The 26832-nt window shown below is 54.3% G+C and overlaps 8 protein-coding genes across 8 annotated transcripts; 5 read left to right on the forward strand and 3 right to left on the reverse strand.

Moving 5' to 3' along the window:
* Window positions 1-277: 277 nt before the first annotated feature.
* On the reverse strand, window positions 278-1948 carry J4E84_006230 (uncharacterized protein; the record flags this gene model as incomplete). The annotated part of the gene is made up of 1 exon (XM_049388821.1): window positions 278-1948. One exon carries the CDS (start codon window positions 1946-1948, stop codon window positions 278-280), a length of 1671 nt encoding a protein of 556 aa, XP_049243720.1.
* Window positions 1949-3670: 1722 nt separating this feature from the next.
* On the reverse strand, window positions 3671-6184 carry J4E84_006231 (uncharacterized protein; the record flags this gene model as incomplete). The annotated part of the gene is made up of 1 exon (XM_049388822.1): window positions 3671-6184. The coding sequence occupies one exon, from the start codon at window positions 6182-6184 to the stop codon at window positions 3671-3673; it is 2514 nt and encodes an 837-aa protein (XP_049243721.1).
* Window positions 6185-7066: 882 nt separating this feature from the next.
* Window positions 7067-12382, forward strand: J4E84_006232 (uncharacterized protein; the record flags this gene model as incomplete). Its single annotated transcript, XM_049388823.1, has 1 exon — window positions 7067-12382. One exon carries the CDS (start codon window positions 7067-7069, stop codon window positions 12380-12382), a length of 5316 nt encoding a protein of 1771 aa, XP_049243722.1.
* Window positions 12383-12863: 481 nt separating this feature from the next.
* Window positions 12864-13709, forward strand: J4E84_006233 (uncharacterized protein; the record flags this gene model as incomplete). The annotated part of the gene is made up of 1 exon (XM_049388824.1): window positions 12864-13709. One exon carries the CDS (start codon window positions 12864-12866, stop codon window positions 13707-13709), a length of 846 nt encoding a protein of 281 aa, XP_049243723.1.
* A 1329-nt stretch (window positions 13710-15038) lies between these two features.
* On the forward strand, window positions 15039-17353 carry J4E84_006234 (uncharacterized protein; the record flags this gene model as incomplete). The annotated part of the gene is made up of 3 exons (XM_049388825.1): window positions 15039-15346; window positions 15397-16694; window positions 16752-17353. The coding sequence occupies 3 exons, from the start codon at window positions 15039-15041 to the stop codon at window positions 17351-17353; spliced, it is 2208 nt and encodes a 735-aa protein (XP_049243724.1).
* A 490-nt stretch (window positions 17354-17843) lies between these two features.
* J4E84_006235 (uncharacterized protein) lies at window positions 17844-21105 on the forward strand (the record flags this gene model as incomplete). Its single annotated transcript, XM_049388826.1, has 2 exons — window positions 17844-20824; window positions 20883-21105. The coding sequence occupies 2 exons, from the start codon at window positions 17844-17846 to the stop codon at window positions 21103-21105; spliced, it is 3204 nt and encodes a 1067-aa protein (XP_049243725.1).
* A 589-nt stretch (window positions 21106-21694) lies between these two features.
* Window positions 21695-24237, reverse strand: J4E84_006236 (uncharacterized protein; the record flags this gene model as incomplete). The annotated part of the gene is made up of 3 exons (XM_049388827.1): window positions 21695-23732; window positions 23785-24140; window positions 24196-24237. 3 exons carry the CDS (start codon window positions 24235-24237, stop codon window positions 21695-21697), a joined length of 2436 nt encoding a protein of 811 aa, XP_049243726.1.
* A 1039-nt stretch (window positions 24238-25276) lies between these two features.
* J4E84_006237 (uncharacterized protein) lies at window positions 25277-26565 on the forward strand (the record flags this gene model as incomplete). Its single annotated transcript, XM_049388828.1, has 4 exons — window positions 25277-25375; window positions 25441-25539; window positions 25600-25796; window positions 25854-26565. The coding sequence occupies 4 exons, from the start codon at window positions 25277-25279 to the stop codon at window positions 26563-26565; spliced, it is 1107 nt and encodes a 368-aa protein (XP_049243727.1).
* Window positions 26566-26832: the final 267 nt, after the last annotated feature.

The raw sequence follows: 26832 nt of genomic DNA on the forward strand, positions 1-26832 counted from the left end.
TCCATGAGCGGGGCATCTGGGTCTGTATATTGTACCAGTAATTTGAGTAGACTGCTGAAGTAGCGTAGTCAGTATGTAGGGAGCAAGTGCTCAGGATTCAGAAGCAGTGGAAAGAACCACACACGATGAAAGCGGTGTAAGAATAGTAATGGGTATCAGAATACGCGACGATACGTGGCAGAAGCCAATGAACCGACAAAACGCAGAAGAACGTGGCCGATGCCAAAGAAACAACGCTCGCGACAAACCTAGCAAACACCCGCGATTGTTCGCTCCATCACTTGTACTGATACTCGTTCTCGTCATCACTGTCATCCTGTCTTTCAAGCACATCTTCAATCTCCTCGTTCAGCAGAAGACCCATATCATACGTCTTCTCCCTGATCTCATCCGCCTCTTCCCTGCCTACAGAACAGTCGTCCATAATGAGCAGAATGGCAGCCTCAGGCACCATGACTGCTTGCACAAAGGCCGCGATACCGGATGCTTGCACAACGCGATCTTTGCAGTTCTTCATTTCGACCTTGAGGGTATCCATGACACTCTCCGTGATGACGCGACGGCCGTGAGGACCATAGTAACCCGGGTAAGCGGCCTTTTCGTCAAGCGCGTACGACTCCAGTTCCTCTTGCACGTCTTCTGCCAGATCTGTTCGTCTCGAGGGGACGGCAGCTGCTTTTCCAGTCAATGCCAGCGGTTCGTAGCGATCTCTGTGTATACTGGACCGGTCATTGTAGAGTATCTGTAACAAAGTCGCCTTGCTCCTGCGTATTCGCCTAGGAAGTGCTTTCCAGTCGATATCCGGGTATCCTTTCTGTGTGTACTCCTCCTGTGCCGACTTCTTCTTGTGCGCATGGCAGAATGCAGACTTGTTCTTCACAGTCTTATCCTTGCCTTTCCAAAAGTTCCAGTATTCTTCCTGCTCAACTGGCTCCGAACATAATGTGCATCGTGAGCCTTCTTCCTCTACGTCGGGAAGCTTCCCGATATAGCTACTAATGTCGTCGAGGGCTTCTTGTGGTGCGCTGGAATCTGGCTGTGAGGATGGTGGTTCCTGGTTTTCCTTCCAGCTGCTGAGTTGACCAAGGAGTTGGGCGGTTCTGGCTGCCTTTTCTGCTTTCTTCAGTGACTTGGGGCTCATCGGAGTGATTCCTAGTTCCTTGTCCAGCTCATCGCCTTCTAGTATCTTGAGTGTAGCATCGCCGCCTTCAGCTTTTGTGTCTTTCGCCTTCTTCTTCGGTCTACGCAGTCCTTCGATATTGTTTTGTGGTCTGTCGCAGTCTTTTGGCAGCGCAAAGAGCTCTTCGTCGTCTAGACCAATGGAACTGGCATCGCTCTCGTCACCCGCTTGTGACAGGCCAATACGCGATTTGTTCTTTACTCCATAGGTCTGCCCCGTAGTCTTTGACGCTGCCTTCCCAAACTTCTTCGCAGATGGTACTGCGTGTATGTTCCTGGTCTTCGAACCATAGCCCTTGCTGCTCTTGCTGGTCTTCTGGGAAGTGTGTTCCATACCCCAACTAATCGGGCCATCGTTGGCTGACCCTGCAGACGACGCAGGTGTGTTTTCTTTGGAATCGTCGAATATCGTCGTGGCTTTATGCGCCTGACCACTCTGATACGTCCCACTCGTAGGCGCACGTATTATCCCAGTCCTCTTTCTCGCAGCCTTCTTCTGAGGTCTTCTCAGAGTTGTATCCTCGGTATTCTTCGACGTAGGTATAGTGGGTTTCGCGGGTTGGACCGGTTGAGGAGGGGGAGGATGCGATTCATTGTCGGAGGACACGGGCTCAGCATTGATATCGATTTCTTCCTGCTGGTTTGTAGACGAAGTGTTGTCATTCGCCTGCCTCTTGGACGCGGGTTCTTCGTGATCGTCCTCGCCAGCATGCCGCTTTCCACCAATGTTTCTTAACAATTTCGGCGCCTGCTTCGTCAGGTATACCATTGCCGCGCATGAATGAAGGAAACCGAACGAAAGAAAAAGATACAATGCGTCCACGAGGTAATGCGATGTCGGCGCACGTGAACGTATAGTCCTCCCGAGACGGACTCGAGATCATGCAGCAACGCGCCTTCCGGCGTTCCACCCCAGAACGCGAACACCGCGTTCGCGCTAGTCTGTCTTATCGATAACGCCCGAGCTCCGCCAAAAAAAGTTACCAGAACTTGCCAACTTCGGTCGCAACCCCTCTCAAACAATACCGAAACCCCCGGCATATCCTCACGATGGCTCTCGATGAAGCGCTGCAGCAGCCTTTGAACTTTACCGGTCATCGGCATATGATCTCGCGCCTCCTCCTGGCAACCCTCACCGGCCGACCCGTTCGCATCTCGCAAATTCGCTCTTCCTCGACCACACCCGGTCTAACACGCCATGAGACAAACTTCATCCGACTACTCGACTCGGTGACGAACGGCTCGCAGGTCCAATTCAGCATGACGGGTACGACATTAGTCTACAGACCGGGTCTCATCACCGGAAGCGCCGAGGGTCTAGGAGCCAGCGGCGGCGTAATCAGACACGAGATACCAGCCGAGTGCAGAAAGAGAGGCGTAAGCTGGTGGCTGATTCCACTCTGCGTTCTCGCGCCCTTCAGCAAAGGAAACATGAACGTCGTCTTCCACGGCGAAGGCTGCGTAACAGCCTCCACAATCGCCGGCGACGTCTCCGCCGATACCGTACGCACCGCAATCCTCCCACTGTACAAAAACTTCGCTATCGAACGGAACATCGAACTGCGCATCCTCAAGCGCTCTTCCGCGCCCGCAGGAGGCAAGGGCGCAGGCGGCGAGGTACAACTCGTCTTCAACCACCAAGTCCGCCTGCCCAAGACACTGCACCTGCTGAACCCAGGCCGAGTCAAGAAGATAAGAGGTGTAGCCTACTGCGTCGAAGTCCCGAAGAGCAACAACGAGCGCATGACCTTCACCGCGCGAGGCATCCTCAACAAATTTGTCCCAGACACGTACATCTTCTCCGACGCCAGCGCCGCGCCCTTAATACCTACAAACGCCAAAGGCCACTCCAGCGGAAAGGTGAAGGGCGCCGTGGGTTTCGGAATCAGTCTCGTTGCGGAAACCAGCACGGGGTGTATATACTCTGCAGACGTGTGCTCACCACCCGATGGTGGTGTGCCCGCAGACGAAATCGGCAAGCAATGCGCATACCAGCTTCTCGAGAAGATATCGCAGGGAGGATGTGTGGAGAACGTTGCGGCGCCTACGGTACTCATGCTCATGGCTATGGGTAGTGAGGATGTGGGCAGAGTGGCGCTGGGCAAGGATATACTGGGCAGCGAGGAGATTATACAACTCGCGCGGGACTCCAAGGTCTTCGGCGGCAGCGCATGGGGCTTCAGGGAAGCTGGGGCCGAGAGGGAAGAAATTGTTATTAGCGTTGTAGGAAGAGGAGTAGGCAATGTGGGAAGAAAGGTTGCTTAGGGTTTCTTCAGTTTGGGAAAAAGTTATGCGCGCAAATATGATACCCCCAATTTCTCATTATCTATCTTGGTCTGATGACACCACTTGTTTGAATGCGTATACTTCGTGTGGGCGTCACTGAGACGGCAGGTAAATACGTGTCTAAGCAAAGAAGAGACGCCGCCCAATGATCTGATTCGCATAAACCACTGTACAAAAAAAGCTGATGCTAAAGCTGGAGACGTTCCTACTGTCTCTTGCCCGCCGAGCTCGCTCCACTGCCACTGTCCTCATCGCTCTCCTCATCCTGATCCTGAGCATACTTCTCGTTAAACCTGTCCTGATCCCGATACGGGCCCTCGCTACCTTCATCATCACTCAGCAAGTCCTCATCAGACTCGCCAGCAAAAGCATCATACAGCTCTCCACCCCTCTTCGCGCGCTTCTTCCTGCCTGCAGCACCAGAAAGCAAGCCCGCGTCATCTCCAGCTTCGTTGTCGTCCAGGACCTCGAACTCGTACGCGTCGCGCGAGTCCTTCATGCGCTTGCGCCTAGCAATGAAGAAATAGATGCCGAGACCAGCCATGAAAACAATGATCAGGGCGAGAGCGCCATATATCCAGATTTGGGTGCGCTTGGACACGCCGAATGTGGGGAAGGGGTTGGGTAGGAAGTTTTCAGATGGATCAGCAGACGCCGTGGCACTGGCACTCGCAGTCGCCGAAGTCGTCGTCTGCACACCACTGTTAGCTGGTGTCTGAGAGGGCTTCTGGTTCACGGGACGGTCGGGGTGGTCATCGGGGATGGATGTCATGGTAGGTGAGGTACCACTGGGTATGGTAATACTAGTGGTATGCGCCGGATGGTCATCAATCTTGTCGTGATCGTCGTCGTCGTGCTCGTCAGGGATGGGGCGGAGCTTGGCTTTTGAGGCGTCGATGCATTCGCCCCAGAGTCGGAGCTTCCAGTCGGTAAAGGTGCCTGTCTTCATGTTGCCGGATTTGACGTCTTTGACTATGACGGTCCAGTTGCCGATGGCGTTCTCTCCCCAGTGGGCGACGGACATGAAGGTCCAGTCAATGTAGCCGTATGGCGCTTCGTCATCGCGGCGTGCGGTAGACAGGTGCGAAACCATGCCGCTTGGAGATCGGAGTTCGACACTGAGATCGCCACGGCGCTCGTGCTCTACGTTCATGGTGAGCGTGATATGTTCAACACGGGCAAAGTTGGCCTTCTTGAGCATGTCCTCCTTGACTTCAAAGACACTGGCGAGGCCCTGGTTGCCTTCGGGAATTGCCTTCTTCACGTGCATCCAGGGCGAGTAGAACCATGCTTGTGGCTTGACGAGCTCCCACTCCTTTGCCTTCTCTACAATGGCATAAGCATCGAGCTTTCCGTATCCGAATTGATGGCTGAACATGCGGTCGATCGAGGTCTTGGTCCAGTCGCTGGGCGTGTCAAAGGGAACAGCTGTCATGACGGCGAGCCATTGCATGTCGCGCCATGTCAACTCAGGACGGGCCTGAAGCGCAAGGGCGAAGACTCCTACACCAATGGGTCCAGCAGCCGATGTACCTCCGTGCTGGCTGGTGCACTTGTTTGCGCCGACGTCTGTTGTGTGGATGGCATCGCCACCGCCACTGCTGTATGTTACAACCAGCTGTGCGGAGCAGGCTTCGGAGTAGTAGGGATGACCGTTGTTCTGGTCGATGGCGCCGACGGTGATACTGTAGATGCTGTTGGTGTAACCGTCGAAGTTGCAGTTGTCGTCGCTCGCAGCACCATTGCCTGCCGCGAAAACATAGATGGAGCCCTTTCCGCCGCGGCCCTTCTGAACAGCTGTGACCATGGCCTTCTCGATGAGGATGCCTGGGGCTTGCATGGTCTTACCATCGTCAGGTGGACCCCACGAGCACGAGTAGATGTCGTTCTGCTGCATCTCAAAGTTTATCGCGAGTGCCTCGTCGAGATCTGTAATGTCGCCCGACAGGATGCGCACACCTGAGATCTTCGCGTCGTAGGCAAGTCCGACACCGCAGGCGTCGTTCCTTCCGGCGGCGATTTCTCCCGCGCATCGTGTGCCGTGGCGGTCGTCGGACAGCTTCGGGGTGGGTAGGTCTTCGTGGTCGTTGTAGTCGTGGGAGCCGGCAGCGAAGAAGTTGTCTTTGAGGTCGTTGCTGGTGTAGTCCAGGCCATCGTCAACAACGCATGCGGTGACGCCTTCGCCGGTGATGTTCTGCAGCCACACACCGGTGACGTTTATGTCGTTCCCCGGCGTCTTGACATTGAAGATGTGCCATTGCTCTTCGAAGATGGGGTCCTTGATTTGCAGCTGGCTCGCTACTTCCCGCTGAGCTTTGATGGCATCCGTAACAGGGGGCCCCCGTTCTGGCAGTTCTGGGATGACGCTGCGCTTCCAGTGCCGCGCCTTGATCTTTTGCTTTTGGGTGAAGTGGACGCTGTCGAGAGGGTGGTACTCGGGGCCGACTTCCCGTTTCCGCCGCCGCCTCTTCAGTTCTTGTTGTGCGTCTTCTACGATGTCGTTCTCGTGCTTGGGGGCCTTGAAGACATGGTGGTCCTCGAGCGTGCCGAAGGGGCCCTCGTACGTCAGGCCGAGGTGCGCGGCGAGGTCTGAGGGCGATGCGGAGGGGGAGATGCGGACGGCATAGTAGTCGTGGCTCGAGTAGTTGCGGGGTGGGAGGTGCCTTCCCGCAGTAGCCAGTGTGGCTGCCGTCAGCAGGCTCCAAAAGTGAATGCGCATGGCGGAGGCGCCGAGAGGGTATTAAGTGCAGCCGGCTGCGGTCATGTATCGTGTAGGGTCGTAGGGCGTGACGTGGCAGCGCGTGCTGAGGAAGTATGCGTAGGTGGGTGGTGAGGATACCGTGGGCGGCGAGTCGAGAGGGTCGTCGGTATTGAGCTTATTGAGGAGACTGATTACGACGACAGGGTATTAGATGGACGGATGGACCGAATGCCTATGCGCGCGCCGAATGCAGTGCGGCGGGGGAACAATACAGGCGTAGTGTAATAGTGTGAAAGAGGAGGAAGAAGCACCTGGGGCGTCACGTCGAGGGAGTCGGCGACTGAAACGTTGATGTTTGACACTTCTCTGGCTTCTTCGCATGCAAGGTGCCTGTATTGAGACCCCCGGGACGCCTTCCCCTTGTGGCGCTAGTGGCCGCCGCCCTTGCCTTGCCGGTCGCCGTGTGGAGGATGCCTGTCTGTCCAAGATGCTGCCGTCCAGCTCGAGCCCCAGCCTCCTCTACCGCGCCCGCCACCACCATTCTGCGATATGCGCTGGCCATGGATAACTGCCCCGACCCTGCATCCGTACCGCTCTTCCTATGTCCTTGCACTTAGCACCTCTTGATTTTCCCGCGACACATCGTTGTCATTGCGCCGTCCAGCATCGCTACCGCATATTGCACCCCAGCACACCTCCGCCGCCGCTCCGCACCCGACATTCTTAGGTAGCTACCACCATCGAGGACTGCAATTGAGACGTGTATCTAAGACCGGATGTGATAGTGTAACCTAGCTACGTAGATGCGCCCGACCTAGTTTCGTCCCATCTCCCACAGGACGGTGGTACGCCCCGCTTGCTTCACCGTAGCCATTACCGATCCCATGATCTCGTCGCATCATGGAAAACAATAGGAACAGCGGCTCCTTTGCATCGCGGGCCGTCAATCCTACTCTCCTTGAAGTTCCAGACAGCAATCCCCAGAAGCGCAAATCCTACCGCCGCCCAGCCGATGCGCAACCCGCAGGCGCATCCCCACCAGAGCCCGATATGTCGAATACCGTACCCAGCAACACTGCGCGGCCGGTCGCAACTGTGCCCTTGAATGGCAATGTCACCATTGGCAGCGGGCATAGGCGGCGGCAGAGCAGGCACATTCCGCCCCCGACGACAGGCGCAACGAGCGAATCTGTGCCAGCTGCCCCAGAAGTACCTCGTGCGCCACCCTCCTCGTACAGAGACCCGTATGCCAGAGGGGTCAAAGTGCCCGCGCGCTCAAGCTCTGGCCGATCGCGCGACCCAGCCATCCAATTGAACCCGAGCAGACAGCAGGCGACTATCCAAACAGCTGCCAACAGACTGTACGAGCTGCGGTCACCACCCTATGCGCCAGCCGAACCGTTGGCGGGGACCGTCCAGAGACGCGGCTCTCAGCGCAGACCCTCTGTGCCCGACCGGTCGCCCCTGCAAAAGTTGGAGGGGAAGCTAGACGATATCAGCAAGGAAGAGAGAAGGGCACGGATACTCGAGGCGGAACTGGCCGCGCAAGAGAAGGCTGAGGCGGAGATGCGAGAAAGACGAGCGCGAGAAGCTGCGCAAAAGCAACGCGTCGTGTCTGTGCCCATACCGGAGAAGTCATCCAGCGCTTCTGTCCCGACCAACAACGGCAGGCGCCAGGTGTCCATGCCGTTCCAGGACAAAGCCATATCCCCGCCAATGTCCCCACCCATGTCACCGCCCATGAGCGACCTGGAATCGGACGACGGCTATGCCTATGACCTTAGCGACCCATGGCATCCCTCGGATGCGCAAGGCGGAGCAGTTCAGTCCGTTCAGCATGTGCCTATGCAAAAGGCACAGGTTGTTCCCATGGCCTACCAGCCGGTACCGCATACTGATGCTGCCATACCGAGAGGCAGCAGCTTGAAGGGAAAGGAACCGGCGGGTTCACGGAAATCTGGCAGCTACAGCGATCGGAGTATGCTGCCTTCGCAGAACATGCCCAGGAAGCCCGTAGCCAACCCTGCGGGACTTGGCCTGGTAGGTGTCCGCGATACTTCGACACCCTCTGATGTATCTCGTTCCGAGAGCAAGAGGGGCCAGGGGAAAAGAGACAGCCGAGGATTCATGGCTGCACAGATGGAAATGCAGCAAAATGACATCGACTACAAAGGATCACCACGAGAGAACGATACTCAGCAACTGCCACGCAAGATCCCTCCCGTTCCCCAGACCGTTCAAATACCGCCCATCCCGCCTGTCCCTCAGACCAATCGCAAGAGCGTCATGTTCTCCGAATCCGAGTCGGACCTAGAGCAGCACGATCCTGAGAAGAAACATCGCTACTCCCGCCATCACAGCGAGCCGGAAAGGACCTACACACCCGCTCCTATGCTCGAGGAATGGAGAAGTGCACCGATCGGTCTCCTTACTGCAGATGATCTAGATCTAGACGCTCCAGCCAAAGCCAATAGCGGCAACAAAGCATGGTGGGAAGAGAGCAAGGCCTCTCGACGAAGACGTTCAGGCGGATACGCTGAGCCAACTTACGATGGCTATGCCGACGATGCCCCCACACATACTGCTTTCAATCCACCACTATACCTCAAGTGTGGACCGCTCCTACGCTACACCGGTCTTCGGAGAGATCGCAGCGTTCCCGGACGTGAGCGTGAAATCTGGAGAGGCAGTATCATGATTGTTACTGTTGACGCCTCTTCTTCGTATGCCAAGCCGCCGACGTTGCGATTGTTCAAGCAGCCAATGGACATACTTCCGCCTCCGCCGGAGGAAATTAGCCAGGACCAGCTGGACCCATCCTACGTCGATCCCATCGAAGGCCAAGTCAAAGTATCGCGTACTGGTGAGGCGCTATACGTCAAGCCGGTTGACGAACTCGCAGAGGACGAGGACCTATCGCGCATTGAAGACGACACCGGTTTGTTCTCCACGACTCGCAGCACAACGAACGGATCGGGTTCTAAGTCAACCCGCATTCACAAGAAGGACGGCGAGAAGCTTGGCAAAGTCCGTGATTTCCCCGGTATACGCCTATATGCTGAGCGAGGCGTGACCTTCTGGCGCTTCAACATCGAAGTCGAACTTGGCAGTACTCAGACACGCATTGCCTACAAGATCAACCAAGGCCCTGCCATCGGATTTTGGGTCCCAGCCAAGGGAGAGTCTATGAACATTATGTTTCACAGCTGCAACGGCTTCTCAGCCACTGTCGAAGCGAATGAGTTCTGTGGTCCAGACCCGATGTGGCGCGATGTACTGAACACGCACCAAACCCGCCCATTCCATGTGATGATCGGTGGAGGTGATCAGATTTACAACGACGCTGTAATGAGGCAAACTACTCTGTTCAGACAATGGACGGAAAACAGAAATCCCATGCACAAGCACCATCAGACTTTCTCTGAAGAGATGCAGAACGAGCTGGAGCAGTTCTACCTCGATCGGTATGCAATGTGGTTCTCTCAGGGTTTGTTTGGCATGGCCAACTCACAGATCCCAATGGTCAACATCTGGGATGACCACGACATTATTGACGGCTTCGGATCATACCCTCATCACTTTATGCAAACGCCAGTATTCACCGGTGTTGGTGCCGTTGCTTTCAAGTACTACATGCTCTTCCAACATCAGTCTGTACCCGCCGAAACCGACAAGACCGAACCGTCATGGGTACTTGGAAAGAGCCCTGGCCCGTATATCAAGGAGCGCTCTCGAAGCGTCTTCATGCAACTCGGTCGTCAGGTAGCCTTCCTCGGTCTTGACTGCCGTACAGAGCGACAGCGTGACGAAATTCTTACCGAAGACTCCTACGACATTATCTTCGATCGTCTGGAAGATGAGATTATCAAGGGTGAGACTAAGCACTTGATTGTGCTGCTTGGAGTACCCATTGCCTACCCTCGCCTGAACTTCCTCGAGAACATCCTCACAAGCAGGCTTATGGACCCTCTAAAGGCTCTCGGCCGCGCAGGAATGCTGGGCAACTTTGTCAACAAGTTCGATGGAGGTGTCGAGATCCTGGATGACCTAGACGATCATTGGACAGCCAAACACCACAAAGAAGAGCGCAACTGGTTCATCAAAGAGCTGCAACACATTGCTTCGACAAAATCTGTGCGCGTTACCATACTCGGTGGTGACGTGCATCTGGCGGCGGTCGGACAGTTCTACAGCAACAAGAAGCTGAACATTCCCAAGGACAAGGATCACAGATACATGCCGAATGTTGTGTCTTCCGCTATTGTCAACACACCGCCTCCGGACGTGATGGCAGACATCATCAACAAGCGCAACAAGATACACCATCTCGATTCTGAAACAGATGAAGACATGATCCCCCTCTTCACTCACGGCGTCGACGGCAAGAAGAGGAACAACACACATTTGCTACCCCACCGAAACTGGTGTAGCATTCGAGAGTACAAGCCAGGATCTTCACCATCAGAAACACCATCGCCACCCACGACCCCTGCGAACGGGCCGCGCATGGGAAGAACGATGTCAGACTTCGCGCCAGGGCAGCTGGTGAGAAGACTCAGTGGCCAACAGAGAAGACCTTCAGGAAGAGGCCGCGGACCACCTGTGTCTTATCGCAACAACCCTTCGTATGCCGCCGCCGATGAAGTTCAGATTGGGCACCATCAACCACAGTCTTCGTTCTCGCCCGATCGATCAGAACCTGAGAGACCCACTCGTTCGCGACGCAATTCTCTGACATCAATCTTCCGTCGCCGCGCGTCAGTAGATGTCGCCCGTCCTGATACGTCTGAGACTGCAACGCCTCCCCTAAGCCGGCACAGTGTGTCGCAAGATCGACCGTCTACCTTCCATCGCCGACCCAGCGTACTGACTAAAAAGACTGAGCGGCACCACGGCCCATATGTCAACCTTGAGGGTGGTCTTGACATATGTCTCAACGTCGAGGTATCACAGCACGACCCGGCCGGTATCACAATGCCTTACAGACTACTCGTGCCAGCGCTTACTTACGTCGAGCCTGAGGAGGGCGTCGTCGAGAAAGAAAGGGGTAGATCCCGTGGTTTCTTTGGCTCTTTCGGTGGCAAGCGCAAAGCGACGATCGGCGATGATGGGAATTCCATCTCGGGCAGCGAAAGCGGAAGTGAGCTTGGGGAGATGTCCAGTGAAGAGGAAGAAGAGCGCACGCAGCAAAGGTACAAGGTCGGACCTCGGATAGTCATGCCGAGTATGGGGTCTCAGAACAGGCGTGGCTCTGAGCCTGCCCCTGTCGCTGCCCCTGTCACTGCCATTGGCCCTGCAGCCCCCGTTCCCACTGCCCGAGAGAATCGTCTTAGTTCAGGCTTCCATGCTAACGCAGCTGCAACTGTAGCTCCGAACCAAACGAACGGAATTCCCCGCGATCTCGTTCCAGAAAGTCAAGGACGACGAAGCTTGGATGCAGCTGCGGGTACCTCGTCCAGAGCTGCTGCCTGGGACAATGTGGCCGCGAAAAGGCACGTCAGCATGCCGGTCGCTCCTCCCGCTACCCAGACTGCGACCCAAGCGACAGCGATGCCATCCCGCTCCGCCTCCACGCGCAAGCAGCCTACCTATAACTCGTCTCACAAGTCGCAACTCCCTGCGCCTTCGCCAGAGATAGAACCCAAAGTGCAGCGAAGATCCATGGGTGGTATCTTGAACCAGCACTCGCACGACAAGAAATGGGAGCATGATGCCCATGTGGCCGCTCATACACCTGCACAAACGCAAAGGAAGGCGAAGCGGGAATCATACCCACCGCATCCAGCGATCGTCGGCGCCGGACCAAACTCGCCCTACTCGCGAGACGGACAAGGCCTCCAAGCACGACAAGACACAGCCGGCGGCGACTACTTCTCCAGCGGCGGCCGAGACGGAAAGACCCATCCTGCCACAGCACCCCGCCAAGTCGTCGACCCAGAGTACACCGAGAAACCAGTCCAACGTGCTGACTACGCCGCACAACCACAACGAGGCGGTTACGACCGCACCTCTTCCTACCCAGCCTACCCCCAACGCAACGGCACTGCAGGAGTAGGCGCAAAGTACCTTGGCGGAGGCAGGTACGAGGACGAGGATGAAGATAGCTTCGATAGCGCTGATGACGATGAGGCTAGTCTCAGTGGACAGGAGCAGGAGATGAGCCAGGATAGCTTCGTGGTGCCGAAGCGTAAGAAGAAGTGGCAGATTTGGAAGTAATGGGTGAAGAGGGATTGCATTGGTAATGAGATTACGATTTGGGTACATGACTGGTTCGGGCTTCTTGCCCAGGGTACATAATGACGGCGCAGCGTATACCATGGTGTGTTTAGCGTGTTTTTAGAATAGCGACGTCCTTTTCTCTTCTCAATCCAATTTCTAATACTCTGTTCGTATTCTCTTCGGTGTCATGTGCGTCGATGGAAAAGCTGGAATTACGACTTGTCATCGGCAAGCTGATGTTTCGATTGGTCGTCGATGAGGATGAACCAAGGTTCCGACATCTCATCCATAGTACACTTAGGCGGAAGTATGTGCGAGCCTGGTATAATACGATACGGATCCCAGCGACATTCGCACAATCAACAATACGCCTGCCGACTACATCAACTCCTCCCACCTCCTTTTTCGCCGATAAGTCGCATTGTATCCTCCAGCCTTCGTACCAACACAAGAAACAGCCTCACCAACATCACGCGCCATGTCTCTGAACTCCCAACCTAAAATCCGCTTCACCCCCAAGATGCTCAATCAGAAAGCGAAGAAAGCCCAACCCACGCAAGAAATGTTAGATCTCGGCATACAAAACTCTTCAGATTCGGCCTTCTTCAACTTACCAGGCGATATCCGCAAGCGCATTTACGAATTTGCGTTCACTACGGGTGAGGTTATCCAACTCCTACCTCTTGATGCGGATCTCGAAGGGGCAGCCATTACTGAAGCAGAGGTTGATGAGACGATGGAGATGGACGTGGATATCGAAGATATGATGATGGGTCTCGAAATCAACGATACTTCCCATTCCGATGACACGAAGCCCCAAACGCGAAACCCCTTCGCCGCAATCCTCGCATCCCGACAATTCTACTTGGAAACACACCTTCTGCCCTTCTGCCACAACACCATCTACTGCGCCAACATAGGGGACCTCGCTACAATTCTTTGCCGGCTGTCACCCGCCCAAGCATCCTCCATCCGCTCGCTGAAGATCCAGTGGGCGACCGCGCTGCTAGCAGTGCAGGAGTACATGGATTTATCTTGGGCATCTGGGATGGATCCAGAATCGGTCAGATCAGCACTGCAAATGCTGGACAAACTGGAGGAAGTAGTCGTGGACTGGGCGGGGAAGAGGCGCATCTTTCTTAATAAGAAGAGGGTGGAGGAGGCGTTGAATGCGTTGTGTGGGAGGAAGATTAGTGTTTCGTTTGAAAGGGGCGGGGAAGAGTATCAAGAGGTTGTGCAGCGTGTGGGAACGGTACAGCAGAGGAAACGAATGGAGCGAGCGGACACGGCGATGGAGTGGTCGGCGCGCGCTTGGGATGCATGAGGGGGAGAGGGAGGTGCGCGGGAGGGTGGAGATAGAGAGTAGAGAACATTGTGCTCATGCACTCTGACATGATAACCATGTTTGCAGTTGTTTGCCTGACGACCTGTGTTCCTACTTTGCCATAGCATTACATGTACATGTTGCTATGCGTTTCATACATGTTGCTCTTTCTTAAAACCTTAGAATGCATAGCAATGTTGACAGAGAGTAGGGCGAGTGTGAAGTAGCAGCTGTTAGCTCAACTCTTATATTTAGTAGTATAATGCTCTTCGCATGCTCAGCATATGTATGCGCTTTCCTTTCCATTTCGCAACAGGTATTTAGAAGTGTAGAGATTAGTATTACGCAAGGGTAGCCCCGCCACCAAAAGATGAGGCCCGGCCCGCGAGCACAAGGAGTCTGCAAAAACAGCAAAAAAAGGTGAGAGATCACTAGTCCTGGTGGGGCTGGAAGAACTGTTAGTAAAGGAAATCGAATCACGGTTGTCCGAAAATCACGTACTTCGAACCCACGGCATCCGCATAACCTGAGATGAGGTCATAAGAGTCTGACGAATCTTATAAGAACGGCGCGCTACCACTGCGCCACAGGACTTTGTTGTCCCTGGACTTGTTTTTGGACATTTTTCAAAATGGAAAGCTTATAGCCTAAATGTGGGAATGAAAGAATGTTGAATGTAGCCGGTACCCATCGATCGGTATCGTTGTACATCGCACAGATATCATAGGCGGGGCAATGCAAACGTCGGTGAGTGATGACACAAAGAACGCCGCTAGCCGGTGGGGTGGCTGGTGCCCGCCCGCGTGAGGGGATCGGCCAACCACATCCGCTTAGTTGGACCGTGATACATCTACCACGGTGCTCCCTTCCGCGTTCCTTGCTTCACAATCATCGCAATCACGCACCTGTCGGTTACATTCGTTACTCATATCCCGAGAGAAGTCATCCATTGAGTAAGTCATGATTCCAATCCTTCGTCGATCCGTAGACACCCTTCTATCCACGTGGCGGGTGTCTGAGGTCGTTGCTTCTTTGGGTGTTTGTTGCTCTACAACAGCAGGCATTGCCCAAGAGCAAGACCTGCATGCACTCTCCATTCAATGATCTGCTTTATGATCTGATGATTTTGTTCATCCTAGCATCTCAAAGTTGGCTCTACTACATGCGTGATATCCGCACAACTACATCTACACCGCTTCCGAGCGTCTCCAACACGGAACGATCATACATCTCAACACAATGGTTTAGAACCTAAATATGAGAAATAATCCATTCTGAGCACCCGACTGACATATCACAAAGGTACCTTCTCTTGAGGCCCAAACCAGTATGACGATCAGAGCCTCCAAATTCACACCCGAGGTGCTACTCGAAGCGCCACGCCGTTCCGGAGGTGTTCCAAACTCTGATGCATCAAAAGTCGTATACGCGGTTTCGACATACAGCTTTGCTGAACATTCGAAGAAATCCGAGATTCGTGTTCTGGATGCCGCAAGCCAGCAGACCAGTCTTGTAACGGATGATGCATCCTTCAGCGAGCCTTCATGGCTTGACGATGAGACTGTATTATTGCTAAAGTCGAATGATGATGGCACCACGAAGATGGTTGTTGGCTCTCCATACAACTTCGAGAAGACGTAGGTTCAGTACTCCCAACACGAGTGTGCGACTGCTAAATGACTCTCAGCAAACATACTGCTGTACATATCGACGGCCCAGTAAGCGACGCCAAGATTTATGCCCTCGGTGATGACACTTTCGGTTTCGCTGTGGTCGGTAAGGCGAAGCCAGATGGTACGCTGCTCAACCCCGAACTGGCCGAGAAGCCACATTCCTCAGGCAAGCTTTACAAGTCCGGATTTGTTCGTCACTGGGATCATTACGTGACGGAGAACCGGAACGCGATCTGGCTTGGCAAGTTCATCTTGAAGAAGTCGGAGAAGTCCCAAGATACAGGTGCCAACCCTGGGTATCCGCTGATAAATGCGCTAAAAGGAACGGAGTTGGAGTCGCCGATCGAGCCTTTTGGTGGAAAGGATCATTTCGACATATCCAAGTATGGCCTGGTCTTCACAGCAAAAGACCCTGGCCTGAACCCTGCGACACACACGAAGACCAACATCTACGTTTCCGCGTCTGAAACATTCTGGGCTGACCTCCACTTTAAAGACCAGCCACAAATCCAGAATGTATCCATCGAAGGCTTCGAGGGTGCCAGCACATCTCCTGTCTGGTCGAACTCGCGCGGCATGATCGCTTTCCTCTCCATGAAGACTGATGGCTACGAGTCAGACAAGAACCAGCCCTTCATTATCCACGATTACAAGAAACCTTCAGAGGTCACCCTGCTCTATGGATCTGAAGACGGCAAGGGTAAATGGGACCGAAGCCCACAGTCAATATCTTGGAGCCCTGACGACTGGCGCCTTTACTTCACTGCTGAGTCACATGGGCGTGGAAATCTGTACAGCGCCGGACCCCCTAAGCCTGGCGGGGAGAAGGAGCCTCTGCCATCACTACTAGTGAAGGGTGGGACCATCGGCTCAGTACAGGTACTCAAGAATGGCGATCTTTTCTTGGCTTCCACCAGCTTGATCGAGAACTCCCTCTACTCACTGGTCCCACTGAGCGCACAAAACAAAGACACTGCCGTCTACGATCTTCCCATCGACGATCGGCCATACGACTCCGATCCTGATCATCTGACAACCAAGTACATCTCTTCAAACACTCGCTCTGGGTCCATGCTTGGTCTGTCGCGCCACCAGATCGATGAAATTCATTGGGATGGCGCTGCATCCGGTACCAAGGTCCACGCCTGGGTTATAAAGCCCAGCAACTTTTCGTCCAGCAAAACATACCCCCTCGCTTACCTCATTCACGGTGGACCTCAGGGTGCATGGACGGATGGATGGAGTACGCGTTGGAACCCTGCAGTATTCGCAGAGCAAGGCTACGTTGTCATTTGCCCAAATCCTACAGGAAGTACGTGAACCTCGTACCACAAACTGTATAGTAGATACATACTGACATCATTTCTAGGCACATCCTACGGACAAGCTTTCACAGATGCGATCCAAGGCCAGTGGGGCGGTCTGCCGTATGAAGACCTCGTGTTGGGCTTCGACTACATAAAGCAGAATGTCAGCTACGTCGACACGAAGCGAGCCGTTGCCCTCGGCGCCTCCTATGGCGGATACATGATGAACTGGATCCAAGGACACCCTCTTGGCCGCGAATTCAAAGCCCTAGTGACCCACGACGGCGTCTTCAGCATGTCCGGCCAGATGGCGTCTGAGGAGTTGTACTTCCCCTTCCACGACATCAAGGGAACGCTTTGGAATAACCCCGAGAATTGGGCCAAGTGGGACCCGTCAAGGTTTACGGAGAACTGGGCCACGCCTCAGTTGGTCATACACTCTGAACTGGATTATAGGCTCACCATCAGTGAGGGACTGGCAGCGTTCAATGTGCTGCAGTGTAAAGGAATTGAGAGTCAGTTCTTGACGTTCCCGGATGAGAACCACTGGGTGCTGAAACCGGAGAATGGGCTCATGTGGCATACGGTCGTGTTGGATTGGATCAATAAGCATGTGGGATTGAAGACGTACACTGAGGCTCGGAAGGCGGGAACCATCGACTAGTATTTCGGTAGTGAGCTTTTGCCATATAGCACGTCCCTATGCACTGATTGGGCTCGACATTGCCATGTGTGTGATTTCGTTGTCTTGACTCTGAACGACATATGAAGCCTGTACGATGATAAATCTTGTCACTGAATCTCTCGTTATTAGTGGCTAATCCAGTTGAGAGTGGAATAATAAGCAGATGAAAATAAATGCATGGATTCGAAGTTTTGGTTCAAGTCAAGACGCGCTCGCATTGTAGCGCGTAGGTAGCGTGAGGCTGCTCTTATCGATAAGGATCCTAGATTATTTTCTCGGGCATCGCGACGGCTCGAACTTTTCCTTAGCACGCAGCTCGTCACCCACCACACCAAGGGCAACAGGATTCACCGCCCTCCAATCTAAACGAAACTCTTCCGCGACCCGAACTCAGCCGATAGATCGCGTGCGCCACCCCAACCACACCCGCTATCGAACTAGAGGCGGCGACGCCTGCGGAGCTCTCAAGATGCCGAAGAAAGCCATCGACTCCCGTATACCGGCCCTGATCCGCAATGGCGCCCAGGAAAAGAAGCGCAGCTTCTTCGTAGTGGTCGGCGATCGCCAAAAGGACGTCATTGTCAACCTCTACCACATCCTGCTGAACGTGGACGTCAAGTTGAACAAGTCGGTGCTGTGGGCATACAAGAACAAGCTGCTGGGATTCTCAAGTCACCGCAAGAAGCGCGAGAAGAAGATCAAGAACGAACTCAAGCGCGGCATCCGCGATGTCGACACCGAAGACCCGTTCGAACTATTCGTCTCGACGCAGAACATCCGATATGTCTACTACAAGGAAACCGACAAGATTCTGGGTAACACATACGGCATGTGTATCCTGCAGGATTTCGAAGCGCTTACGCCGAACCTACTCGCGAGGACAATCGAGACGGTCGAAGGTGGAGGATTGGTCATATTGCTGCTCAAGGGCATGAGCAGCTTGAAGCAGCTGTACACAATGTCCATGGACATCCACTCGAGGTATCGGACAGAGGCACATAGCGACGTGGTAGCGCGCTTTAACGAGCGCTTCCTGCTGTCACTCGGGAAATGCGACAGCTGTTTGGTCGTCGACGATGAGCTGAACGTGCTCCCCATTTCAGGCGGAAAGCATGTCAAGCAGCTGCCTCCACCAGACCTAGAGCTGGAAGGCAAGACACCTAAGGCGAAAGAGCTGGCAGAGATCAAGGAATCTTTGGCAGACTCGCCTCCTACCGGAGATCTTGTCAAGCTTGCGAAGACCGTAGACCAGGCCAAGGCTCTTCTGACATTCGTGGAGGCCATCGTCGAGAAGACGCTTCGCAGCACGGTTACCCTCACCGCAGCTCGTGGACGAGGAAAGTCAGCAGCTCTTGGTGTTGCAGTGGCAGCAGCAGTAGCGCATGGATACAGCAACATCTACATCACATCGCCCAGTCCGGAGAATTTGAAGACACTCTTCGAGTTTATTCTCAAGGGATTCGATTCGCTAAACTACGCAGATCACCAAGACTACACCATCATGCAATCGACACAGCCCGATCAGAACAAAGCCATCGTACGAATCGAATTACATCGACAACACCGACAGGTTATTCAATACATCAGGCCCGAAGACTCACACGTCTTGGGACAAGCAGAGCTCCTGGTGATTGACGAGGCCGCGGCAATCCCTCTGCCCCTCGTACGGAAATTGATGGGTCCCTACCTCGTCTTCATGGCATCGACCATCAACGGTTACGAAGGAACCGGTCGTTCGCTGTCCTTGAAGCTGATTCAGCAACTTCGCGAACAGTCGCGAGGTAAAGGAAACAATGGCTCAACTCACGTGGTTGACCGTTCAACTGGAAAGGAGACAAAGGACGGCAACGAGACCTCCATGACTGGCCGGTCGCTCCGGGAGATTACACTATCAGAACCCATTCGATACGCTCAAGGTGACTCAGTGGAGCGGTGGATGAATGATCTTCTGTGTCTAGATGCAACACTACCCCGAAGGACGAACACGCAAGGATGCCCGCACCCGGACAAATGCCAACTTCTTCATGTCAACCGGGATACCCTCTTCTCTTATAACCCTGCTGCAGAAAAGTTCCTTCAGAAGATGATGGCGCTGTACGTGGCTAGCCACTACAAGAACACACCCAACGATCTCCAGCTCATGTCGGATGCGCCCGCCCATCAGCTCTTTGTGCTCACTGGTCCTACAGAAGAGAACAAGCTTCCAGAGCCTCTCTGTGTGATTCAAGTGGCTCTCGAAGGTCAGATCAGCAGGGAGAGTGTAATGAACAGTCTGAGCAGAGGACAGCGTGCAGGCGGTGATCTCATTCCCTGGATTGTTTCGCAGCAGTTCCAGGACGAGAACTTCGCAAGTCTTTCCGGAGCTCGCATAGTGCGGATAGCAACCAACCCGGAGTACGTCAAGATGGGTTACGGATCAAAGGCATTACAGCTTCTGGTAGACTTCTACGATGGCAAGCTCGCCAGCTTGTCGGAATCTGAGCCTCAGGAGGTGGAACAGATGCGCAGGGTGACAGAGGAAGACTTGGAGAACACGTCGCTCCTACAGGACAATGTCAAGATTCGGGAAGCCAACGAGATGCCGCCGCTGTTTGCCCGACTACAGGAGCTGAGGTCACCAAAGCTCGATTATGTCGGTGTGTCGTATGGCCTTACATCGCAGCTTCACAAGTTCTGGAAACGCGCATCATTCGTCCCAGTCTACCTACGACAAACACCCAACGATCTCACTGGAGAACACACATGCATTATGTTGCGTTCGCTCGAGACGACCTCATCCGATGGCAGCTGGGTCGCCGCATTCGCCAAGGACTTCCAGAAGCGTTTCCTCTCCCTCCTTTCCTACCAATTCCGCTCATTCCCTTCCATCACCTCTTTGTCAATAGAAGAGTCCGCATCAGCAGGATCCAAGCTAGACGCCGATTTGGCCGCAAAACCCATCAGCAAGGCCGAACTAGACGCGCTCTTCACACCGTTCGATCTCAAGCGTCTGGACTCGTACGCCAACAACATGCTCGACTACCATGTCATCCTCGACATGTTGCCTCCCATCGCCACCCTCTACTTCACCGGCCGTCTCAAGGGCCAAGTCAAGCTCAGCGGTATCCAAACTGCACTTCTCCTCGCCATTGGTCTGCAACGCAAAGAGTTCTCCGACGTGGAGAAGGAACTCAATCTCAACTCCAGCCAGCTGATGGCCATGTTTGTCAAGATTGTACGAAAGGCCGCCACAGCATTCCGCAGCATAGTCGAAGGCGCAGTCGAAGAAACCATGCCCGACGCTATGGAAGTAGAAGAGAACGGTGCTGGTGATGACGCTGCTGACGACGCCCACCGCTTCATACCTCTCGAGAAGGATCTGCAAGAGGAGCTCAGGGAGGGTGGCGATGAGTTCCTGGCTGAGGACAAGGAGAGGCAAAGGAGCATGATTGACGCTCTACCTCTGCACAAGTAAGTTCTTTACGTTCCACAATTATACATCGAACGGCCACTAACTGCTTACCAACAGATACGAAATCGGCGCCGGAGCCGCTGACTGGGAAGACGCCGAACGCGCCGTCAGTAACGCGGCCAAGAAGGGCGGAGCAGGCAGCATGACCGTCGCCGTAAAGACAGGCGAGAAGAAGAGGAAAGTCGGCGAGGCAGTCGAAGAAGCGTACAAGGAAGCCGAGAAGTTCAAGGAGGGTGCTGCAAAGAAGAGCAAGAAGCACAAGTCTAGCAAGAAGGCTTGATCGATTGGAAACATCGTGCTGCGTATGCATAGTAAAAGGAGTTCTTACCCTGGCGTTACAATCTAGTTTGGGGAAAATCCAGTGCTTTGTACTTGAAGTAGTAGTAAGGGTAGTCAGTCAGTCAGTCTCCAATGTAGACCTAACCATTGCTTTCATTGACCCGATGATCTCACTATCTGTATGCCTCTAACCCTCTCTCTACTCGACCCTATCAAACCAGACCGAAACGAATAAGAAGATTATAAATATTATATACGCATAATAGTGTAGATTTGAAAGAGTCGCGCCCAAGAATCGCTAGTACCAGCAAATCTGCCAAAATAAAGAACAGATTCGAAATGATTCAATCATGGGGGGGATATCATACGCGTAACAACGAACAATACGGGAAATGGAGATGGTGCCATCTTCTCTCACTCTTCAACCCTTACCCCATACATTCCCCCTTGTAATCGGATGAAAGATAAGAATCAGATAGTTCGTCCCCTTCTCACGGTCTTCATGCAGACGGATAAGCAATAACACCATGCCCCTTGGTCTTACACAACGGACACTAATGATCCGACAACACAAAGTCAGCGCTCATGTATCAAAACGCGTCTTCATTAGGGCAGGCCGTAACATCGTGACCCTCGCTCTCGCACAGCGCGCACCATTTATCCGGGTCAGCGATGGCAGCACCCTTGGGAGGCACGAGGTCGGAGTTCGAGGCGTTGAACGAGGGGGTGGGGAGAGGAGATGTGGGCGCGTTGCCTGGTGGTTTCGAGGGGCTGAGAGCAGAAGGGCGGGCGCCGGCGGAGGAGACGGAGAGGCCGCGGAGACCTTCGATGACGACGTCCTTGCCGCTTCGCAGACCGTCTTCTTGGGGGTATGAAGATGGGTCTCCGCCCATGGCGGAGCAGTTGAGGATGTCGTGGCCGCCTGTTTCGCAGATCTCGCACCAGAGGAGGCTACTGTTGGCGGAGGAGCGGCCATCGGATTCTGGCATCACGGAGAGCGCGGGGGGCGCATCGCGGCGGGTCTGCTGTGGTGGTTCGCGCCAGTTTACGACGGTGTCTTTGGAGTCGCGCTCTGAGGGCTTCTCTTGGGTCGCCGTGTGTTCCGACAGGCCGTTGCTGATGACGCTTTCGCGCTGCTCTGCGAGGCCGAGCTGCCTCTTTAGCTTCTCGAGCTCGCGTTCTAGCTCTTCTTCCCTGTATGCCTTGCGTTCCACAAGACCGCGAAGTTCCTCCTTCTCGCGCTCGAGACGTTCTGCGTTTGCTTTGGCGCTCTGGAGCTCTTCGGCATCGACATTGGACGCTTGTCGCGATAGTGGTGAGCGGACACGGTCATCTCCTCCTCCAGAGCTCAAGGAATGGATGATGGCCTTGAGACCTCGAATCTCGTCATCGCGCTGCTCGACCTCTCTTTGCCCTGGTGTGTGGGGTGCGTCGACCATTGCACCGGCCCCCTTCAGAGCAGCAGCGGCCTTTTCGCGTTCGCGACGGAGTTCAGATCTGCCTCGCTCGACTTCGCCCCGCAAGAATTCGACTTCTCCTCGGGCCTCTGCTTCGCCTCTCCGCGCATCTTCTAGACCTTCCTCTAACTCTTGTACAAGCTCTTCTAGTTGTTTCAACTGCATCGCTACAGTCTCGACATCTTCGCTGCGGGACGCATATTCCCGTAGCTCTTCTTGTAATTCCTCCACCTTCTTCTCGTATACGCGCTCGGTTTCGGTGCTGGCCAGCTCTAGGGTATCGATGGTGCTTCGGAAATCGGATCGATGTGCGTCGAACTCGGACGTGAGCATGGCGATCTTATCGTTCTTCTCCCTAAGAAGTGCTCGTAGTTGCGCTACATCAGTAGGCTCGCTGCTGCCGTGCGCCGAACCCATATCCAGGCCGTCTTCTGGTATCAGGCTTTGAATCTCTGACAGACTCGCTTCCATCTCACTCAGCGACGCAGCCTGCTCCTTGAGCTGCTTCTCGCGTTCGTCCAGGAGCGCCTGAAGCCGCTGTACTTCTTCGTTTGGTTGCGAGCCGAGGCGCGAGCCAGGCCTTTTATACTTATAACTCGCCATGGAGTCATTGCTGGTCCGCGCCGCGCCGACTGGAGTTGTCTCATTGTCCTCGTCGATGGTGTCTTGGTGGCCGAGACGAGAACTACTTCGCGAGTAGGGTCGTTGGGGGCCAGGTGTGCGTGGTTTCTGTGGGAGAGGGGCTCTGGGTGCAGGGCTGGCGTAACGAGGAGGCGCTGGACTGGCGAATCGCGGGGGCGCGCCGATTGCGCTCTTGGAGAAGCCAGAGGGTGTAAGTCCGCCGCTCCTTCCCGGTGTTGGACCGGTACCAAGGCTGCCTTTTCGGAGAGGAGACTCGGGTCTGTAGGATGGTCTGGCTTGGGGCGGCCGCTTGGGACTAGGCGCGCGGGCTCCGGGCCCGACAGACTGTGAGAACTGTGGTTTTGTCATCGAGGGGGTATTAGGGCTGAAGCTCGGCTTCTCCATGGTGGAGAGACTGAAGTTGTTATGGTATGAAGGTGTGGTTGGCTCAGGTGCAAAGTCCGATGAGTCGGCCGAGACCCGTTTCTGAGCGCGATGTACGGGCAGGAAGATGCCAGAGCCGGGAACAGACGTATCGAAGTACTGTGTGCTGTAGACAAGTCAGTATGCGCGCATACATATCGAGTGTTGTGTGTGCGTACCCATCGACAGCGCCGTCGTTCTTGCCCCGCGCTGCATACTCCCTGTTCAGTTCGACGCCCGCGAAGACGCCCTGCTTGCCCCGAATGCTGCCAACAAACTTGACGACACCGACCATGCCGCCGGGGACGTCGACCGTGTCGCCGACATCAATATCTTTCCCGTCTGCGCCCATCCTGTTCGATGGCGAGCCTCCAGCGCCGACTAATGCGGATAGCGATGCTTGCCGTGCGATGTTGCGGCTGGCGTTGAGCGAGAGATTGGGCGAGGAAGCAGTGGGGTGGAGTGCAGGGCGCGCTCCAAGACGCCTGGGAGTGTGCGGGTACGCCATACCGGACGGCTCGTTGACAGGGTCGACCTGTTTGGAGTAGCACAGGGCAGGTTGGACGGTGTTTGTTTTGATGCGATGGTACCGCAGGGGTTGGACTGCCAACGTAGCGGCGACTGACGAGCATGATTAATTAACCGATCGCTACCCAATCCATCTGCACCAGAACGTCAGGGGAAACGTCCCTCCTTTTCTACGCGCAGCCCCTCTTTTCACTTCAACGCTGCTTCGAATAACATCTCCCATTCTCGACATCGCAACTCAAATGCAGCAGTATGTCATACAAGCTGTGGTACGCGACGGTAGCGCGCAGATCCTTGTGCATTGGGACCGACAAAAAGCAATCAATCCCGTACCAATGACAGCATGCAGCCGTCCTATGCCTCGCGACAAACAGTCCTTCATCTGCGTATACTAGACAATGCTACTGCTTGTTTGACGCATAGGGGGTTTCGCAACATGTGGATTGACTTTCCTACATTCGGCTGCCTGAACTATTGGACTATGCTAGTATCACCAGCCATTATTGACGATACTATTGATATCCCAAAGTCCGCCGACGCCACAAAAGCACCATCAAGTCGCGTACTTAGTCTCCGATGACCAAACCATGTCCTTGCTCTATTGACGCGAGAAGACTAAGCCCTGCATAAGCAGTGAACGCAAACGCGTGGGCACGTGAGGAGGAGCGGGAGCGGGGGAGGCAGTCAGATCCCCGGCTGCCTCCCGATCGGTTGCGGGAGCCCTGGAATACCCAACAGGTATGAAGACATGAAAGTTCTTTGGTATTGTGCTGGAACGAGCAGTTTCAAGGTTGCAATCAGCCCTGAAGCTGCCATATCTACTTGAACTACATAGGTGCCCAGGTGGTAACCACATGGATTTAGTCATTAAGACTGCGTATCCATTCACTACATGGTAAACAGCAGCTTCTTAATAACATGCATCTGCAGTGTTTTTCACGAACAATTCATACTCTCAACTGTAAAATCCCATCCGCATCGACTCAGCTACCCGCGGAGTCGCCGCAGTTCCCGACTCGCCGACCGAGCGCCTTTCCCCATGTTCCACAATTGCCTCGGCTCACGCCTCGGTGATGGTCAACCGCGCCAACTACATCACTGCGCGCGCGCCCACACCATGTTTACTCAACAGCCGCTCTCACCATGGCCGGCAACGTGCGACAACAAATCGACATTGCGTCGCTAGAGCGCTACATCACCGCCAATGTGCCCGAGATCAAGGTCCCGCTGGATGTGAAGCAGGTACGCTGTTCGAAGTTCGGAAGAGATAGCATGTTCGCTGGAGATGAAAGCTGACAAATGGAAAGTTTGGCTATGGACAGTCGAATCCGACGTACCAGTTGACGGATAAAGATGGCAAGAAGTATGTTATGAGGAAGAAGCCTCCGGGTCAACTGCTGTCAAAGGTATGCTGGAGCTCTTCCTTCGAGGAAGTCGATTATCATATCTGACACGGAACTACGCAGACCGCGCACAGAGTCGACCGCGAGTACAGAATCATCCACGCACTCGAGAAGACCGATGTTCCCATTCCGCGCGCACTATGTCTTTGCCAGGACCAGGACGTCATTGGCACCGACTTCTACATCATGGACTTCCTCGATGGGCGTATCTTTGAAGATCCCGCGATTCCAGGCGTAACAGCCGAAGAACGCACCAAGATGTATGAGCTCTCAGAACTACTTGGAAATCGACGACAGTACTAATGCATAACCTCCAGGTGGCACTCCGCCATAACTACGCTCGCGAAATTCCATCGCGTGTCCCCCGCGTCTGTCAACCTCGCCTCCTACGGCAAGAACTCCGGCTTCTACAACCGCCAAATTGCAACCTTCGATACCATCTCCAAATCGCAAGGTGCGGCCAAAGATAAGGAGACTGGGGAGCCAGTAGGCAAGATACCACACCAAGACGACATGGTCGCCTTCTTCAAAGACCCAAAGACGCAGCCCAAGGACCGCGCGACCTTTGTTCACGGCGACTACAAGATCGACAACGTTGTTTTCCACAAGACAGAACCTAGGGTTATCGGCATCCTGGACTGGGAAATGAGTACAATCGGCCACCCGCTGTCTGACCTGAACAACGTTCTCGCGCCCTACGTGACAGCATCGGATGAAACGGCCATGTCAATCGGGCGCGCGCACAAGGGTTTCCAGCCTGGAGCTACACCTGGTCTGCCTACTCGAGAGCAACTGATTGCGTGGTACTCTGAAGTTGCAGGCTGGGATCCGCGACCGGACTTTGTTTGGGGCGACGCTTTCAGTACGTACAGGAGCGCCATTATCATGCAGGGAATTGCGGCACGGTATGCATTGAGACAGGCGAGTAGCGAGCAGGCGCAATCGTATGGGGCTATGATGAAGCCCTATGCGGAGATTGCATGGGGTCTTGTGCAGAAGATCAACAGAGGGGAGAAAGCGAGGCTATAGCCTTCTGATCTGTGTAAGCTATTCGTCAGTGAATCATATTTCAAATGCACTTGAGTTCCTCCTTGAAAATCGTGATTTGGAGCTGTAAAGGTGGTTTGTTGATTCTCTGACTCTGAAGATAGTAATGGCCGGGCGCCGTTGCACTTTTCTCTACCAGATTCTTTTATCGAGATCCAAGCCTCTCCTTGCCCAATTTGCCCAGCTGGTATCATGTGGGTACAGTATCGTCCTGTAGATATGGAAATGTCAACATAGATGTTCCGCAAA

The sequence above is a fragment of the Alternaria hordeiaustralica genome, assembly GCF_023758085.1.
Source record: "Alternaria hordeiaustralica strain BMP 2776 chromosome Unknown scaffold_11, whole genome shotgun sequence".
NCBI lineage: Eukaryota > Fungi > Ascomycota > Dothideomycetes > Pleosporales > Pleosporaceae > Alternaria > Alternaria hordeiaustralica.